Genomic DNA, 19,643 nt, shown 5'->3' with positions numbered 1-19,643 from the left:
TTACGTTCTGTTTCACAGAACACGGGAGAATTTTCTCAACTGTTTGCCACTGCCCCTCAAAATGTACCATTATTAGTATCTTTGCTTGCCTCCTGTCACTGTGAAAGACTTGTGCTCTGGACTTATCTCCTTTGTCCTGGTGCCTAACTGTCAGCTCTTGAGCATGCTAAAGTCTCTCATCTTAAGTGTGTGTGTGTGTGTGTGTGTGTGTGTGTGTGCGCGTGTATCTCTCTCTGTCACTCTGAGTGTTAGTCAAAGGTGCGCTGCTGTTACCGTTTCAGTTGCTCTGACAATAGGCCCCATCCCATGCCTTATGGTAATGGCACATATTAGCCATGTGAAATTGAGTGAAAGATAGTTGGTCCTTGATCTTTGACTTTCTCTCCAGGGTGATGTGAACATAGAGAAGTTCCGAGTAGGTTGCAGAGGTTTAGAACCCTTATATGGGTTCCAGGAAGTGAACGTCAATCTTTTTTCACTCCAGGGTTTCTTTTTCTGGTTCTTAGCCAAATGAACAAACAAGTGTTGTTTCCTCAGCTGCAAAGTGTAGAGGCATCTGTGACCTTCATAGGAAGTGACTAAGGTGGTAGATAGACCCGGGTGTGTTTCTGTCTTGCAACTGCTTTTGTGACCTGGGATAAATCTCTTCCCTTTTGGGGGCTTTAGCATGTTTATGAAATGAAGGGTTGGGCTGCAAAAATGCTGAATGATTTCAAGAATCTCATAACCTTTGTTTTATGTGATGGGAGCGAATAGAACCCTGAACCTTGCTAGCACTGCTCATTTTTCTCTGGTTTATTTGGTTGGGACCCTGGTGCTTATCCTAAAGGGTAGCTGTGAGACTGGTGCTGTGAGACCTGACAGTAAAAGACTCGATTAAGGAGGCACACGGGGCCATTGTTCCAGGGCACTGGTTCTTTGACTTTGTTTAGAGATGTCCACAGTCCTCTCTGGTTGGAGTCTTCCCTGGTGGGTGCATCAGAGCCAGAATTCCTTACAAAGCAATTTGCATGAAAAGAGGAAGCAGGGGAAGGAGTGGTATTGAAGAAGGCAGTCTTGCTGATTGATGGCAGTCTTTCCCACTGAGCCCATTGCATTTTGGAATCCTTAACCTAGTGTTCAGAAATTCACTACTAGTGGAATCTTGGCATGTGAGATTAAATATATGCCATCTTGAGGATCGGGGTTAAAGGTATGACTTTGGAGGTAGATGGGTTTGAACTTTCACTCTACCATTTTGAATTCTTTGATCTTAGGCAATTTACCTTAGAGTTGGATTCTAGCTGGATGTTCTTCAGAAAGATATTTTACTTTTCCGTGCCCTAGTTTCCTGCTCTGTAAATTTGGCCTAATGGTAGTAACTACTGCAAGGGTTGTTGTAAGTAAACATTAGATAATGTCTATAAAATGTTTAGAACAGTGCCAGATAGTGCCCAGATAGGCACTCCACAAATGTGAGCTCTGGCTTTGGTTACTGCAGTGTTGTTGTTTTATCATTATGAGTATCACACAGGGCACTAAACAGGTCATCAAGTTGTTAACATCACACTGGGGAAATTCCTTTAAATGGCCCCATAAGTTATAACATTCAGCCCTGTTGTAGTTCTGGAGCACACAAAAGTTGAAAAACACTGAGTTAAGAGGAGGAGCAAAAGTAAGGTATAGGTATATTCAGGTGTTTGATCATTTAAGTAATTATTATGCCATTGAAAGAGAATTGTACCAAATTTAGCAGTGAATGGGGAATGAGTGTAGAATTCTAATGAACTACCGGTTTTCTGGCTGGTTTACTTAATTAAGTTTTATTGATAATATGAGGTCTCTGTAACCTAGGGTGGCCAGTAGTTCTGGTTTGCCTGGGACTGACTTAGGGCTTAGTGGGACGTGGAACTGACGTTGGCGTTTGATGGGATGTGAGACTTTCAGTGCTAAAACAGGACACATAGGCATGAGTCATGCTCTGAGCTTACAACTTTGGTGTGAGGATTAAAGAATACAGTATATCAAATGTGAGAGCACATAGCACACTGCTTGGCACATAGCGGCTGCTCTTTAAATTTGTGACTTAGAATTGAGTGTAAGTCTTGCTGTGCATATTCACACACTGCTCTTTGAGAAGTTGTAGGGAAGTGGTTGGCCACCTGCTTTGTGTCTTTTCCATTAGTTTCCTGTAGTCCCAGTTTCCTAATCTGCACAGTGAGTAGAGGAATGTTTATGTTGTATGGATATTTTAAGGGCTCAATCATGTGTGATTAGCACAAGCGTTTAGCACAGTGCCTGGCTCACAGTAGCTCTTGATAAGTGGTTATTGGATTATTAGAATAATAAAATCCTGTAACCTTTTATACTGATGCTATTTGGAATTGATAGTTCCATCGTTGGGAATTCCTAAATTGAAATGGTAGCTGTTGATGGAGCTTTTGTCTTCTTTAGCTTTATTCAGTCATTTCTTAGAAGCTCTCTTACTCTGGGTTGCCTGAGGAAGAGTACTGTGTACCTGCACGACTGAAAATGTGTGTCTTCCAATTTCATTTCAGGTGAGGAGCAGTACCTGATTAATCTGATAGACTCTCCAGGACATGTGGATTTCTCCTCAGAAGTATCGACGGCTATTCGCATTTGTGACGGGTGCATCATTGTAGTGGACGCTGTGGAAGGGGTCTGTCCGCAGGTAGTGGATCGTAACATGGAAATATTTAACTGGTTAAAGAAGGTGGGGGGAGAGAGGAGGAACTCACTGTCGATGACTCTGTGCCACTTGAGGCATTTCACTGACCATCAGAAAGCTGGTTTTACATTTCATATTCGGTAGTGTTCTGGTCTGTGATGGAGTCAAATCCCCCGAGTTTTGAAGGGATAGTAGAGAGAATGACTTTAAGGTACCTTAACATGTCTGTCATGTCCTCTTGGAGAGGGACTCAGCAAAAATGGGAGAGGTGTTTAGGAGGATCTGGAGGTTTCACTCCAGTGGAAAAGTTTCTGAACTGTGAGAGGTAATTGATAGCAAGATACTGAGATGGGAGAGTCTCTTCTGTTGGTTTCTCAGTCTACCCCCTCCCACCTACACACGCTGTCTCTCTGCTTTCCTCCTCCCCTCTCTTACTCTTCCAGATCCTTAACCTAGACTTTCTTCTCTTTCCCACCAAAGTTCAAAAAGTTCACCCCAAAGGCCAGAGTGAACATATAACTCCGGTCGACGTGAAACTCAGAGTGGCTTTCTAAACTTAGTTTTAAAAATAATTTTTGTTTGAAACCTTACGTTTTATCTTTAAAAATGTTGTCACCTTTGTGTCCTACTTCTTAAATGCCCTTATTTGTTTCAATGTTTTTTAAAAAGAATAAGAAAAGGTTTAAATTGCAGACATACCTCTGAGATATTGCAGTTTTGGTTCTGAGCCACTGCAGTAAAATGAATATCGCAGTAAAGCGAGTCACATGAATTTTTTTTGGTTTTCCAGGGCATATAAAAGTTATGTTTGCAGTATACTGAAGTCTGTTAAGTATGCAATAGCATAATGTCTAAAAAACAAATGTACGTACCTTAATTAAAGGAATACTCTATTGCTGAAAAATGCTAACCATTTCTGAGCCTTCATTGAGTTGTCATAGTAACGTCAAAGTTCACTGATCACAGATCACCACAACAAATAGATGCATAGTGAAAAATGTAAAATACTGTGAGAATTACCAAAATGTGACATAGTGACATGAAGTGAGCAAATGCTGCTGGAAAAATGGTGCTAATAAACTTGCTTGACGTAGGGTTGACACAAACCTTCAGTTTGTAAAAAATGCAACATCTGTGAAGCGCAATAAATCAAAAGCCCAATGAAATGACGTTTTCTTGTAGAAATGGAGAAAATTTGATAATTCCAAGAAGATATGCTGTAATTATTCTGTAACTTCCTGTCTGATTGCCTGTAAGGGTGCAGGTCCCCCAACTGGAGAAGCACAGCCTTAGTCTTTGTAGTGTCTTAGGTGTCCTGACAAGACAAGTAAAATGAACAGACCTGACTTTAGAATAGCAGAATAGTGGTTAATGCTGAGAGGTTGTTTATGATCAGGAAGGTGTACACAGGGGACTTCTGGGGGAATGTTCTGTTTCTCGACCTGTGTGTTGGCAACATGAGTGTTTGTTTTCTGATTATTTACTGAATAAAATTCAGTAAACTCTGTGTGTGTATGTGTGTGTGTGTGTGTGTGTGTGTGTGTGTATAGTTCCACAAAACTCTTCACTGTCTTTTACATAATTTTATTTATCCTTCTTAAATAAATTGTCAGTTCCATAAAGGCAAGGACAGTTTCTTGTCTGTAGTTCTTTGCTTCTGTGTTATATACTTTGTGAATGTCTGGTGAACACCTGTGTCTGACTGGCATGGTCTGAGTTGTGATCAAGGAGTATGGAAATGAGCTGCTTATTAATCAGGATTTTCTAATGTGCTTTACTTATTTCAGATCACGAGCTTTACATTTTCCTTTCTTTTTTAATCAGACACAGGCAGTTCTGCGACAAGCCTGGCTCGAAAGCATCCGTCCAGTTTTAGTGATTAATAAGATAGATCGCTTGATAGTGGAACTGAAATTCACCCCACAGGAGGCCTATTGTCACCTCAAGAATATTTTAGAACAGGTATTTTATGCTTTACTTCGGTATTTGAAAAATTGTGGCTCAAAGAAGAGTTGTAAGGAAGTTGCTGAGCTGAGTATGAGGCATTGCTACAGAAAATTCACTTACTTAGATTCACATGTGTCACAGTCATCATACCACAAGCGAGGCAATAGAACAAGTGTCATCTTAGGAGTCCCCTCCATCACCTGGCAGCATCCTTGAATATAAAGCTTGGACAATAGGTTTCAGTGTTCTCTTGTTTAAAATCCTGTAGTTTGGTTTCACAATGAAGCAATATTAGGAGACTCTTTGGCTTTTTTTATTACCTGTCTTTAGATGAAATTTTACCAAAGCATTCATTCGTTTATTCAGCAAACATTAACATACCTATATGTTGAATGAATGAGTTCTTGGATGTTCACTCTGTGCTAAGGATTATGACTGTAAAGACAGATAAGAGTCCCTATTTTCAAAGCTCTCACAGTGTGGTAGGGGAGACAAACACTTAAAAGAGATATTTGGAGAACAATGACATAAACCCTGGATGTGATTTGAGAGCATAAATGAGGGCTGCTTCACCCAGACTGGGTCAGGAGGAAAGGGAGAGTGAGGAAAAGTCTCACAAAAGAGGCCTTGAGATGGAAGAGAGGTAGCGTTTGCCAGGTAGAGACTTATGGTAAAGTCCTTCAAGAGAGAAGGAATGAGATATACATAGTTATAAAGGAAAAAAAGCATAGTACAATGTTTCATTCAAAGAACTGCAAATTATTTGTTATAGTTGAAGAATTAGATCTTGTTAAGTAGTGATAAGAGGCGGGAGGAGAAAGGAGTATAGGGTTTAGATTATGGTGAACCTTGTATGCCATGCATGGGGGTTTGAAATGTCTTCTTCAAGACGGTGGAGTACCATTGATGAGACCAACTTGAGAATATTTATTTGCTAAAGAAAGGAAATGATAAAGGTAGAGCAGTGAAAAAGAATGGATCAGTGGATCTAGTTCCCTGAAGAGATAGTCAGGGATGGGTACAGATGAAATACTCCCGCCCTGCAGCGGAAGGAGAAGGACCAGCAGTATTTGTAGATATAGATGGACCTATAGGTTGAATTATGGGGAGCTTGCAGGATTTCTGAGTAATAGGTTCCATTTTCTCTCGGAGGTAGGAAATCAGATTACCTACTTGAGAGTGAAAACAGTTGGGGGTTAGAGGTCAGGAAGAGGGCCTGAAGAGAGGGGCAAACAGTTCAAACATCTGCTGTGAGAAATGGTGAGGGAGTTGACTAAGGTTATAAATGAAGATTGTGGGGGTTGGAAACCATGAGTTCTAGTGACACCTGGCCCTGGTCCTGGAAAACAAGTTGAGGATACGACAGATTAGTGTCTGCTTTCAACTCATGAGCACAAAAATGACCATTCAAAAGCCTTCCAGTTTAGTTTTGCTGGGTGTGGAAAGAATGGGTTGATAGCATATAAGTTAATGATTGCTATAAACGTCATCGCCATCCATGTGTGCTTAATATGAGCTCAAACTGTGACTTACGATTCTAGGCTTAGCAAGGGTTAGACAGTGTGTCTCCTGCCATGGGCGTGCTAAGCATCTGAATGACATTCTGCCATTTTACCATCTCTCCTAGATTAATGCACTCACAGGAACTCTTTTTACTTCTAAAGTGCTAGAAGAAAGAGCAGAGAGAGAGACTGAATCCCAAGTGAATCGAAATTCTGAGCAAGGGGAGCAAGTGTATGACTGGAGCACTGGCTTGGAGGACACGGATGATTCTCACCTTTACTTCTCTCCAGACCAGGGAAATGTGGTATTTACAAGTGCAATAGATGGGTGGGGCTTTGGGTAAGTGTTTCAATGTAATTAAATCTCTTTGTGGATTTTATATCCAATTGATTTTTAATTAAACTTCTTATTTTGAGATATTGTAGATTCACATACAGTTGTAAGAAAGAATACAGAGAGTTCTCTTGTTCCTTTACCTAGTGTCCCTGCAAAGGTAACATCTTGCAGAACTGCAGTATAATATCACAGCCAGGATATTAACATTGATTAAATCCATCACCATGTAGAGCCTTCATGTTCTGCTAATATAGCCACACCCACTTCCTCCCACTTCCAACCCCTCCTTAATGACTAACTCTTCTCCATTTCTATAATTTGTCATTTCAAGAATGTTATAGAAATGTAATTGAATAATATGTAACCTTTTCTGGATTTGATTTTCAGAATAATTCTCTAGAGACTTATCTAAGTTGTTGCGTGCATCACTGGTTGGTTCCTTTTTATTGCTTAGTACTATTCCATGTATGGTTGTACCACAGTTTGTTTGAGTATTTACCCATTGAAGGACATCTGGGTTTTTTCTAGTTTTGGGCTACTATGAGTAAAGCTGCTGTAAGCATTCATCTGTAGGTTTTCATGTGAACATAAGTTTTCATTTCCTTGGGATGAATGCCTAGAAATGCATTTGCTGAGTCATAGTGTAGTTGTGTGTTTAGTTTTTAAAGAAACTGTCAAACTGATGTACCATTTTTTATTCCCACAAGCAATGTATGGTGATCCAGTTTCTCCACACCTTCACCCTCATTTGGTATTGTCACTATTTTTTTTTCTTTTTTCTTTTTTTTAGCCATTCTGATAGGTGTGTACTGATATGTTATTATGGTTTTAATTTGCATTTTCCTAACAGCTTGTGATATTGAACATCTTTTCATGAGCTGATTTGTCATCTGCGTATCCTCTTGCGTGAAATGTCTTTTCATGTCCTTTGCCCATTTTGTTTTTGTTCATGTATAATTGACATATTATATTGGTTTCAAGTGTACAACATAATGATCAATATTTGTATATTGTGAAATGATCACTACAGTAAATCTAGTTAGTTTCTATCTCACTATATATATTTACAAAATTTGTGTGTGTGTGTGATGAGGATTTTTAAGATTGACTCTTAAGAAATGTCAGTTATACAATACAGTGTTATTAACTATACCATGCTATACATTACATCCCATGACTGATTTATTTTATAACTGGAAATTTGTACCTTTTGATCCCATTCACCCACTTTGCCAACCCTCTACTCCCTGCCTCTCGCAACCACCAATCTATTCTCTGTATCTGTAAGCTGCTTGTTTATTTGGTTTTGTTTTTTAAAGATCGTACATGTAAGTGAGATCATGCAGTATTTGTCCTTGTCTTTCTCTGTCTGACATATCTCATTTAGCCTAATGCCCTCGAAGTCCATCCATGTTGTTGGAAATGGGAAGTTTGCATTCTTTTCTATGGTTGAATAGTATTCCGTTTTGTGTATATATACTGCATCATCTTTATCCGTTCATGTATCAGTGGACAATTAGGCTGTTTCCATACCTTGGCTGTTGTAAATAATGCTGCAATGAAGGTGTTGTGCATATATCTTTTCAAGTGTTTTGGGGTTTTTTTGCATAAGTACCCAGAGGTGGACTTGCTGCATCAAATGGTAGTTGTATTTTTAATTTTTTGAGGAACCTCCATAATATTTTCCATAGTGGTTGTACCAATTTGCCTTCCTACCAACAGTGCACAAAGGGTTTCCTTTTGTCCACATCCTCACCAATACTTATTTCTTACCTTTTTTGATAATAGCCATTCTAACAGGTGTAAGGTGATAGCTCATTGTCGTTTGACTTGCATTTTCCTGATAGTGATGATCAACATTTAGTGATATTGAGCATCTTTTCATATACCTGTTGGCTATCTGTAGGTCTTCTTTGGAAAAATGTCTGTTCATATCCTCTGTCCTTTTTTTCAATTGAATTGTTTGGGTGTTTTGCTATTGAGTTGTATGAGTATTTGGTATATTTTGGATATTAACCCCTTATCAGATATATAATTTGCAAATACTTTCTGTTATTCAATAGGTTGCCTTTTCATTTTCTTGACTACCTGCTTCGTTGTATAGTCCTTTGCCCATTTTCTAATTTTATTTTTTATTTATTTATTTTTTACTTTTGAGCTTTGAGAATTTTTTATATATTCTGGATATTAGTCCTTTGTCTCATATGTGTTTGATAAATATTTTCTTCCAGTGTAGAGTTTAGCTTTTCACCTTAATAAGTGTCTTTCACAGAGCAAAGTTTTTAATTTGAGTGGAAGTCCAGTTTATCGATTTTTCCTTTTATGAATTACACTTTTGGCGTTAAGAAGTCTGCCTAGCCCTAGATCCTGAATGTTTTCTCTCATGTTTTTTCTGGAAGTTTTATAGTTTTCCTTTTTACATTTAAGTCTGTGATTCATTTTGAGTTAAGTTTTTGTATAAGATGTGAAACTTGGGTCGAGGTTCATTTTGGGGGCTGTGGGTGTCCCAGTTACTTTGACACCATTTATTGAAAAGCCTATATACCTCCTCTATTGAATAGTTTTTGTACCTTTGTCCGAATCAGTTAGACATATTTACGTGGGTCTATTTCTGAGTATTATATTCTATTTCATTGATCTGTGTGTCTGTCTTTCCACCAATACCACATAGCCCTGATTACTCTAAGTGTATAATAAGTTTTGAAACTGGGTGGATTATTTCCATCACATTCTTCTTTTTCAAAATGGGTTTAGCTGTTCAAGGATCTGTGCCTTTCCATATACATTTTATAATAATCTTTGCCTATATCTGCAAAAAAAATTTTGCTAGGATTTTGGTGGAAAATTCATGGTAAACTTGTATATTAATTTAAGGAGAATTGATTCCTTTACTATGTTGAATCTTCTAATCCATGGAGGCTGTATGTTTCTCCATTTGTGTAGATTTTCTTTGATTTCTTTAATCAGCATTTTGTGGTTTTCAGCATTTAAGTCCTGTACATATTATATTAGGCTTGCACCTAATTTTTCTTTTTTTCTAGAAATTATAATGGTATTGTATTTTTTATTTTGGTGTTCACATATTCATTTCTACTGTATTGAAATATAATTACTTGATTTTTGTGTGTCGATCTTGTATACTGTCACCTTGCTAAACCTGTTCATAAGTTCTAAGAGTTTTTTGCAGATGCCTTGGGATTTTGTACAAGGTAGTCATGTCATCTGCAAATAAGGACTTTTATTTCTTCCTGTCCTGTGCCATTTTCCTTTCTTTTCTTGCCTTGTTGCACTGGCAAGAACTTATAGCACTGTTTGAATAAGTGGGGAAAGTAGACATACTTGCCTTGTTCCCCATCTTTCACCAAGAGGTATAATGTTAGCTCTAAGTTGTTTCTAAATGTTCTTTGTCAAGGTAAGGAAGTTCCCCTGCACTCCTTTTTTTCTGAGTTATTACTATGAATTGGTGTCAGATTTTTTCAAATGCTTTTTCTGTATCAATTAATATAATCCTATGATTTTTGATCTTTAACTATTAATATAGTAGATTACATTGATTTTTGAATATTCAACCAGTTTTGCGTCTCTTTGTAGATGTTATATACAATTAACTTTTTAAACCTTATTCTTTGAATAAATTCAAAATTCAGAAGGTACAAAAATGCATACAATGAAAAGTCTCCCACCCTATCCCTTAGCTTTTTAGTTCATTTCCCCACAGAAAAGTAGTTTGTCCTGGCAGTTTCTTGTGTATCATCTGGAGGTTATTATGCATATATGAGCAAATACATTATCAACTTTTATTATTTACACTAGCAGAAGTTACTGTGGAAAGAAACTAACTTTATTGAGGGTGTACATATGGTAGGCATTGAGCTAGTCACTTTACTTAAATTATTCCATTGAATTCTTAGAACACTCCTTTTATTTTATTTTTTTCCAATTTTTTTTTAATTAATTATTTTTGGCTGCATTGGGTGTTCATTGCTGTGCACGGGCTTTCTCTAGTTGCGGCGAGCAGGAGCTACTCTTCGATGGGGTGTGCAGGCTTCTTGTTGCGGTGGCTCCTCTAGTTGCGGAGCACAGGCTCTAGGTGCACAGGCTTCAGTAGTTGTGGCATGTGGGCTCAGTAGTTGTGGCTCACCAGCTGTAGAGCTCAGGCTCAGTAGTTGTGGCACGCAGGTTTATTTGCTCTGCTCTGCGGCATGGGGGATCTTCCTGGACCTGTGTCCCCTGCATTGGCAGGTGGATTCTTAACCACTGCGCCACCAGGGAAGTCCCAGAACAATCCTTTTAAATAGGTATTAATATTTATTATTTAAGGTTCAAAGACGTTGATTGATTTGTTAAACATCACTTAGCCACTGAGTGGCATAGCTGTTGTTAAGTTTAAAGTCTGCCTGGCACTGAAGTTCATGCTTTTTTACCATAGTGCTTCTATGGGATCTTCACTATGGAATATAGGGACCTTGTTTTTTCTAATTGCCCCTTCTGGGTATGTACACACTCAGGCCAAGTAGTAGTGATATCAGTTTTGAATGTGCTAGGTAATTGATTACATTTCTAACCACAACCATTACTGACCCATGAAATCAGAAAATTCAGCGGATTTTTATTTTGAGAAAAATGTCTTCGGCTTGGGTAAACAGTTGTGGGGATATAATGAAATTTACTTTAGTTGTAGGCTTAACCTTACATATAATTTGCAGGGATAATAGAACCAGAAATAATGCACCAGGTGAAACCACTCTTGGCTGTTCCTTGTCTTCCTTTTTACAGGAACTTGCCCTTCAACTTCCTTTTGACTGAACACATTTTGCCTTGGGCAGCATAATAAATTATAATACCATAATTTTTCTGTGCTAGTTTGTAATAAACTATAGATACCTTGGTTTATTTGGTGCCTATAAAGGTCATACCAGACAAATAAATTCAGATAATGGATATATAGTGAAAATGGAAATTACAAACTTGAAAATTTGTACTTTTCATATGTAGTTGATGACTTACCATTGTCATCTTTCTGGGCCTTGTTTCCTCATCTGAAAAATAAGAATATAGGTCTAAGATAATTTCTAAGAATTTCTTTGAGCTAAAATGTACAATGATTCATTCAGTCATATAACAGGGTCAGACCTATTGATTTCTTAATTTGTAAATTTTGCTAGTGAGCCACAAGGTAAGGGGCTTGCCCTTTTCTTGTAATGATTTTCATAAATAATTGAATGTTTTATGTGAATTTTAGTCTAAATCTCATAAATTAGGGAAAGTTTATTGTGGAAGAAGGAATGGGGAGAGACTTGAATGAATAGAATGAGGGTAACTTCTCACAACTTTGGACATTTTTACGTACTTTCAGTCAATAAATGAATTCCCCTGTATTAGACAAAGTCATCTTTATAGATCTACTAGTGCCTGTTCTCAACTAGTTGACATGTTAATTTATGGAAAAGGGTTGGTGGAAATGAAAGCACTGGAGACCCATTTCCTTCCAATTTTCCTCTAACATATCAGTGAATGGGGAAAGTTGGCAACTTCAATAGGGAAAGTTGTCACCAAAAGTGGGAAATGAGTACATTTCAGAATTTAGCAGATGGTTCTATAAACTCTTACATAGTGGGACAGGATTAAGAAGTGTGACTAGTGGCTGTGTGGCTTAAATCTGTCCTGCTAATAGTTGTTACTCTAGGAGAATCTGCTCTGAAAAAGCAGAAACACATTGACTTGTGTGGGTGGCAGCAACGATCTAGTTCCCGATTAAGATAAATAGAGCTGAGGCCCCAGTCGTATAAAACAGGGGCAGGAAAGAAAAGACGATGAAAAGCCCTTCCTTACAGTTTTGTTTGTCTTTGTGCAGTAGTGTCTTAGAATCCTGCAATTAACATTAATCCATTGGGTACCTTGGACACAAAAGAATATGTGGCCCAGAAATTTCATACTTGGCCAAGCCGTCATTCAGAGCAAAAGACCGATAGGTCAGTGGTCTTAGAAAACATGTTCTGCAAATCTTTTCTGAGAATCTTGTTTGAAGTTATTCGGTAGAGGAAATGAATTAAAATAGAATTCAAGAATGGAGAAGTTGTGCTAGAAACTGTCAGTGTTTTAAAATTAAAACTAATGACAGATACAGGAATAAAAGCACTAAGCAATAATGAAGAAAGGTTTGATGTTTATAAGCAACTTTTGTGGTAACTGAGGGATTGAAACGAATGTAAAGGATGAAAAACAAGATTTTCAAAGATTTATGTGTCTGTATGTGTATGTATGTGTAGATAAATGATGGACTAGAAAAGGGTTTGAAGACAGTAGTCTAAGCAAATGGCCAATTTCTTACTATAATTTATGATTTTTTTTAACATCTTTATTGGAGTATAATTGCTTTACAATGGTGTGTTAGTTTCTGCTTTATAACAAAGTGAATCAGTTATACATACACATATGTTCCCATATCTCTTCCCTCTTGCGTCTCCCTCCCTCCCACCCTCCCTATCCCACCCCTCTCGGTGGTCACAAACCACTGAGCTGATCTCCCTGTGCTATGCGGCTGCTTCCCACTAGCTATCTGTTTTACGTTTGGTAGTGTATATATGTCCATGCCACTCTCTTACTTTGTTCCAGCTTACCCTTCCCCCTCCCCATATCCTCAAGTCCATTCTCTAGTAGGTCTGTGTCTTTATTCCCGTCTTACCCCTAGGTTCTTCATGGCCTTTTATTTTATTTTTTTCTTAGATTCCATATATATGTGTTAGCATATGGTATTTGTTTTTCTCTTTCTGACTTACTTCACTCTGTATGACAGACTCTAGGTCCATCCACCTCACTGCAAATAACTCAATTTCGTTTCTTTTTATGGCTGAGTAATATTCCATTGTATATATGTGCCACATCTTCTTTATCCATTCATCTGTTGATGGACACTTAGGTTGCTTCCATGTCCTGGCTATTGTAAATAGAGCTGCAGTGAACATTTTGGTACATGACTCTTTTTGAATTATGGTTTTCTCAGGGTATATGCCCAGTAGTGGGATTGCTGGGTCGTATGGTAATTCTATTTTTAGTTTTTTAAGGAACCTCCATACTGTTCTCCATAGTGGCTGTATCAATTTACATTCCCACCAACAGTGCAAGAGTGTTCCCTTTTCTCCACACCCTCTCCATCATTTATTGTTTCTAGATTTTTTGATGATGGCCATTCTGACCGGTGTGAGATGATATCTCATTGTAGTTTCGATTTGCATTTCTCTAATGATTAACGATGTTGAGCATTCTTTCATGTGTTTGTTGGCAATCTGTATATCTTCTTTGGAGAAATGTCTATTTAGGTCTTCTGCCCATTTTTGGATTTGGTTGTTTGTTTTTTTGTTATTGAGCTGCATGAGCTGCTTGTAAATCTTGGAGATTAATCCTTTGTCAGTTGCTTCATTTGCAAATATTTTCTCCCATTCTGAGGGTTGTCTTTTTGTCTTGTTTATGGTTTCCTTTGCTTTGCAAAAGCCTTTAAGTTTCATTAGGTCCCATTTGTTTATTTTTGTTTTTATTTCCATTTCTCTAGGAGGTGGGTCAAAAAGGATCTTGCTGTGATTTATGTCATAGAGTGTTCTGCCTATGTTTTCCTCTAAGAGTTTGATAGTGTCTGGCCTTATATTTAGGTCTTTAATCCATTTTGAGTTTATTTTTGTGTATGGTGTTAGGGAGTGTTCTAATATCATACTTTTACATGTACCTACCTGTCCACTTTTCCCAGCACCACTTATTGAAGAGGCTGTCTTTTCTCCACTGTATCTTCTTGCCTCCTTATCAAAGATAAGGTGACCATATGTGCATGGGTTTATCTCTGGGCTTTCTATCCTGTTCCATTGATCTATATTTCTGTTTTTGTGCCAGTACCATACTGTCTTGATTACTGTAGCTTTGTAGTATAGTCTGAAGTCCGGGTGCCTGATTCCTCCAGCTCCATTTTTCGTTCTCAAGATTGCTTTGGCTATTCGGGATCTTTTGTGTTTCCATACAAATTGTGAAATTTTTTGTTCTAGTTCTGTGAAAAATGCCAGTGGTAGTTTGATAGGGATTGCATTGAATCTGTAGATTGCTTTGTGTAGTAGAGTCATTTTCACAATGTTGATTCTTCCAATCCAAGAACATGGTATATCTCTCCATCTATTTGTATCATCTTTAATTTCTTTCATCAGTGTCTTATAATTTTCTGCATACAGGTCTTTTGTCTCCTTAGGTAGGTTTATTCCTAGATATTTTATTCTTATTGTTGCAGTGGTAAATGGGAGTGTTTTCTTAATTTCACTTTCAGATTTCTCATCATTAGTGTATAGGAATGCCAGAGTTTTCTGTGCATTAATTTTGTATCCTGCTACTTTACCAAATTCATTGATTAGCTCTAGTGGTTTTCTGGTAGCATCTTTAGGATTCTCTATGTATAGTATCATGTCATCTGCAAACAGTGACAGCTTTACTTCTTCTTTTCCAATTTGGATTCCTTTTATTTCTTTTTCTTCTCTGATTGCTGTGGCTAAAACTTCCAAAACTATGTTGAATAATAGTGGTGAGAGTGGGCTACCTTGTCTTGTTCCTGATCTTAGTGGAAATGGTTTCAGTTTTTCACCATTGAGGACGACGTTGGCTGTAGGTTTGTCATATATGGCCTTTATTATGTTGAGGAAAGTTCCCTCTATGCCTACTTTCTGCAGGGTTTTTATCATAAATGGGTGTTGAATTTTGTCAAAAGCTTTCTCAGCATCTATTGAGATGATCATATGATTTTTCCCCTTCAATTTGTTAATATGGTGTATCACGTTGATTGATTTGCGTATATTGAAGAATCCTTGCATTCCTGGAATAAACCCCACTTGATCATGGTGTATGATCCTTTTAATGTGCTGTTGGATTCTGTTTGCTAGTATTTTGTTGAGGACTTTTGCAAATGGCCAATTTCTTACTATAATTTATGATTTTATAGTATGTTTCAGTGTTTGTGAAAATCTTTGTTTACCACTTTTTGAGTTAAAAACAAGACATATATCTGACACATTGTTGTAAAGGATAAAAAAAAACGTAACAGTCTGGGTAGCCCAAATCAACAACAACAACAAAAAAATCCTAGAAGCGTGAATAGAAATCTACCTAATCAGAACAGTTATGACAGTAAATGTTTGAATCCCCTGTTGAGGAGATACTGTCTTTTATAAGAAGGAAATTTCCAGAGGTTTGCTAAATAAAATAAACATAAAGGATAAGGGACAGAGGGTAAACACCAAAGCTTTGGCTCAATGTCAATCAAGTGTGAATAAAAAGAAAGTAGGTTTGGCGATCTTAATGATAAGCAGAGCAGAATTTATGGCAAATCTGGCATAAGGATCACTTTTATGTGGATAATTGGCACATTTCTGTAGTAAAGAGATTAATGATCATAACAGCAAAGTTCATGAGGCAAAAATAGAAGTATAAGTAGAAATCCACAGGCATGTGGTTTGGGGGGATTGCATCATATCACAGTTTAACATCAAATAGAAACAAACCATATGAATAGTATTATAATTAAAGTCAGGATTTGTTTTAAGTGTCAATGAAGGATATATAAAAATTGATCCTATGTCAGGCAAACAAACAATTCAAGTTCAAGGAATATAAACTATGTTGAAAGCTTATACAAATCACTCAGTCATTATCTCCAGCGCTAACCATCTAAGAATGGACCCAGGTTGCCAATATGATGATCAAAGTGTTGGCTCTATTTATTGAGGACCCAGCGAGCATCACTGTAAAGAACAGGGCTCCCTGGTAGAGTTAGGCTGGAGAATGTGCTTGGGACCTCAGGCCACAGTAGTTGCCTCCCATTGTCTCCCTCCTGTAGGTCCTGTAATGGTTCTGCGAATCTGCATGGAGGATTGCAGCCTGTCTGGCAAGATCAGGTGTTGAGAGATGGAAAGCCCAGGGTGAGATAAGGGTCTGCTGACTTGCTTCTGGAAAGAAGGTTCTGTGCCTTGCTCTAGGTGTACTTAACTCCAGGAAGTCAAGGAGGAAGCTTGGCTCTTTTTACTGATCCCTGGAGTAGGGAGCAAGACAGAGCTTGCTTCCGTTTTGAGGCATAGGAACTCTGCCCAATAAGTGTTGGCCATTGGCCTTCTTTTTGCTTGTGGAGTAGCCATTGAAGTGGGAGAGAGATCAAGAGTGCTCCTTTCAGCCCTCCAGAGTAGGAAAGCTATGTCTATGGAGTAAGGTAAAAATTGGTAAAGAGAAGATGGGTTCCCTCCAAAAAGACGAAAAAGATTATGAATTAATAATATAGTGATACTAACATATATAAATAAATTATGTATAAATTATATATTATATACATGTTATATATACAATTTGTATATAAATTTTTATATGATAAGTATAAATAAAATAATCATAGAAACTAAAGTTTTGGAAAAGTGAAAAAAACCTCTACTAAATAAATAACTGTTGGATCAAATGGGAAATAAAGCTTACCATAGTGAATTACTTCGGAAATGATGGACCTTTGAGGCCATCTCTTTCAGAATGTTAGTAGCTTATAACTGTATGATATGAATTTTGATTCCTGATGGGTGTTTTTCTCTCCCTTGGCCCTCAGTGAGAGGGGGCATTGGGTATTTAGCTTTAGCAGTTTCTGTAGCATCTATTTTTGCTTCTAAGCTGCTGCCTGATGCTCTTCATATTTCTGGTTCCAACCATAATTATTAACTTCCACTCCTGCAGCTTTTTATTGCTCCCACCAGGCTTCTATTATCGTAAGAGAATATCAGCTAATTGGACTTGGTTGTAGTCAACCCCTAGATTCCACAGTTGTTGACTGACAGGTAAAGAATTGTCTAGAATCTGTTAACTTTGGATTCCTTCTGCATTGGAGAATATAGCAGGCATCTTTTAAGTTGCTGGTACTTTGAGAGTTGGACTCAAAGCTTAGATTATGTAGGAACATACTGTTCCCTGCAGAAAAGGTATTTTTCCTAGGCCCTTTACCCAGACACTGCAGATGCTGTAATATACAGCATCATTATTTGTCAGGTGACCGCTCTCATGTGGCTGGGGTGTGCAGTAGAGCAGACCTGGTGCTAACTGGCTTCTCTAAGGGCTGGAGAGAGTTAATTAAGTGTGTATCTATCTGTTTCCTGTTTAATCCCGGATGCTAAAAAGCCTTTAGGCTTTTTAGGTTCTGGTTCTCTATGTTCTGGCTCTAGAGTTTGTTTTCTTTGTGAGCAATAGGTACCTATAGCAGTGAAGGGCTGAAACAAAGTTTATTGTTGGCGTGGCTGCAATGGGCAGCTGGAGCCTGCATTTCCTTGGCCATTATTCCTCTTGTTTTACACATGCAGAATTAAAAAAGGGAGGTATGGCATGAACTCTAATTCACATGAATTTAGGGAAAGTTGGACAGGAAGCTGGGCTCTGGAGCGAGACTGCTTGGGTTTGAATCCCAGCTTCACTTGTTACCTGTGTGATATCTCGTGCTTCATTATCCTTTTCCGTAAAATGGGGGAGATAATTAGTACCTACCTTGTAAGATAGTTGAAATGACATTTAAAGCACGTTGAACAGTACCTGGCACAGAAACACTCAAGTGTTAGCTGTACTCATACTTATTTATGTTGTTATTAATAACGTGAACACTTGCTTTTCTTTCAGAATTGAACACTTTGCCGAAATCTACAGTCAAAAAACTGGCATCAAAAAGGAAGTTCTTTTGAAAACCTTGTGGGGAGATTATTACATAAATATGAAGGCTAAGAAGGTTATGAAGGTTGATCAGGTAATGTGGCATATGTCCCTGTTGATTGTTGGTCACATTGTTGCCCTATGAAAACCTGTACTGTAAGACACCTGTAATTTGGCCTTGGTTTATGGGAGTCAGTTCATGAGGGATTTTCTACTGTATATATTTGGCTAAAGCTCATGTGTCTTATATCCAAGTATTGCTTAAATAGAGTTCTTTAAATATAGGGAACAAAGGACTGCCTGGGTTTTTTTGTTTGTTTGTTTGTTTTTTCTTTTTAAGAGGAGCAAAAATCTCAGATCCTGTGCATGTGAACTTGAAGACACATATTTTCCATCAGGCATTTGTGTGTCCCCTTCATAAAGAGACATCTCTTTCAGACATCACTGTGTGGCCCACACTTTATCCCTAGTCTCAGCTGAGGCCTTCTCTCATTGAATGTCAGTCACCATGCTTTGCTGATGTGGAGAGGCAGGTGCTCCCTGGAGCACTTCATTGTATCGATTGAGGTGATTAAGGTGCTGAATCACATAGCCTCAGAGGATGCTTTTCTGGAAGATTTTTTTAAATGTAAAATTCAGGGTTTTATAAATTCATTCTCATTGAAGAGCATATATATTCCTTTAAGAAGGTATTTATAAGTATAAAGCCACAGGAAAGAAAAAATATTAGAAGCCAACACTGCTGATGCTGTGGTTTTCATTTCTTTCATTCTTTCTGGATAGATACATACATCCCTCAGTTGAGATTTTGCTATTTATATAATGTAGCTGCTTTTCTGCTTGACATCATATTGTGAACATCTTCCGTTGCCATTAAAAGCTTTCTATAAACAGTGTAAACAGTGTATTTAAGAGGGAGCCAGTGTATGAAGTGGGAAAGAGCATGGTTTGAGAATCCAACTCTGTTTGAATCTCAGCTCCACCACTTACTAGTTCTGTGACATTTGTCTCAGTTTTTTTCATCTGCAAATTGGAGATAGTAATACTTATAGGGTGGTTATGATAATTATATGAAATATCCAAGACAAGTCTTTAGAACAGTTCCTGTCACATAAGGACCCTATTAACATCATCATTTACATAATCTACATAAATGTAGAATCTACATAAATTCTGTAAGAATGGACATAATTTTTATTTCTGTTTCACAAATATTTTGATATTTTAAGTAAAGCTGTGGTGGGCATCTTGATAAATACATTTTTATGTCTTGACAATGACCTTTTTTTAACCAGGCATTCAAAGGTAATGGCCTAATTTCCCAATACCTTGCCAATAGTTCTTGAGAAAGAGGGTATCAGTTTATATTCCAGCTCTTGTATATTATCCATCTCAAAGTGCTCTTGATATTATTTTGTACAGTTTGGTAAGAGAAATAGTAGGGGTTTTTTTGGGTTTTTTTAATATCTTCTTCCTTGAAGTTGAACATTTTTCATGT

General features: G+C 37.7%; 1 protein-coding gene across 2 annotated transcripts in view; it reads left to right on the top strand.

The window, feature by feature from the left end:
* EFL1 (elongation factor like GTPase 1) overlaps positions 1–19,643 on the top strand; it is a 134,465-nt gene that overhangs the window by 10,862 nt on the left and 103,960 nt on the right. For both annotated transcript variants that reach the window (XM_036843059.1, XM_036843061.1), the window contains exons 5-8: positions 2,538–2,671; positions 4,493–4,630; positions 6,243–6,457; positions 18,116–18,239. In XM_036843059.1, coding sequence (XP_036698954.1) covers positions 2,538–2,671; positions 4,493–4,630; positions 6,243–6,457; positions 18,116–18,239 — 611 coding nt within the window. The remainder of the gene's footprint in view (positions 1–2,537; positions 2,672–4,492; positions 4,631–6,242; positions 6,458–18,115; positions 18,240–19,643) is intronic.

This window comes from Balaenoptera musculus, chromosome 2, assembly GCF_009873245.2.
Source record: "Balaenoptera musculus isolate JJ_BM4_2016_0621 chromosome 2, mBalMus1.pri.v3, whole genome shotgun sequence".
Classification (NCBI taxonomy): Eukaryota; Metazoa; Chordata; class Mammalia; order Artiodactyla; family Balaenopteridae; genus Balaenoptera; species Balaenoptera musculus.
This window is presented reverse-complemented; position numbering and strand designations above follow the sequence as displayed.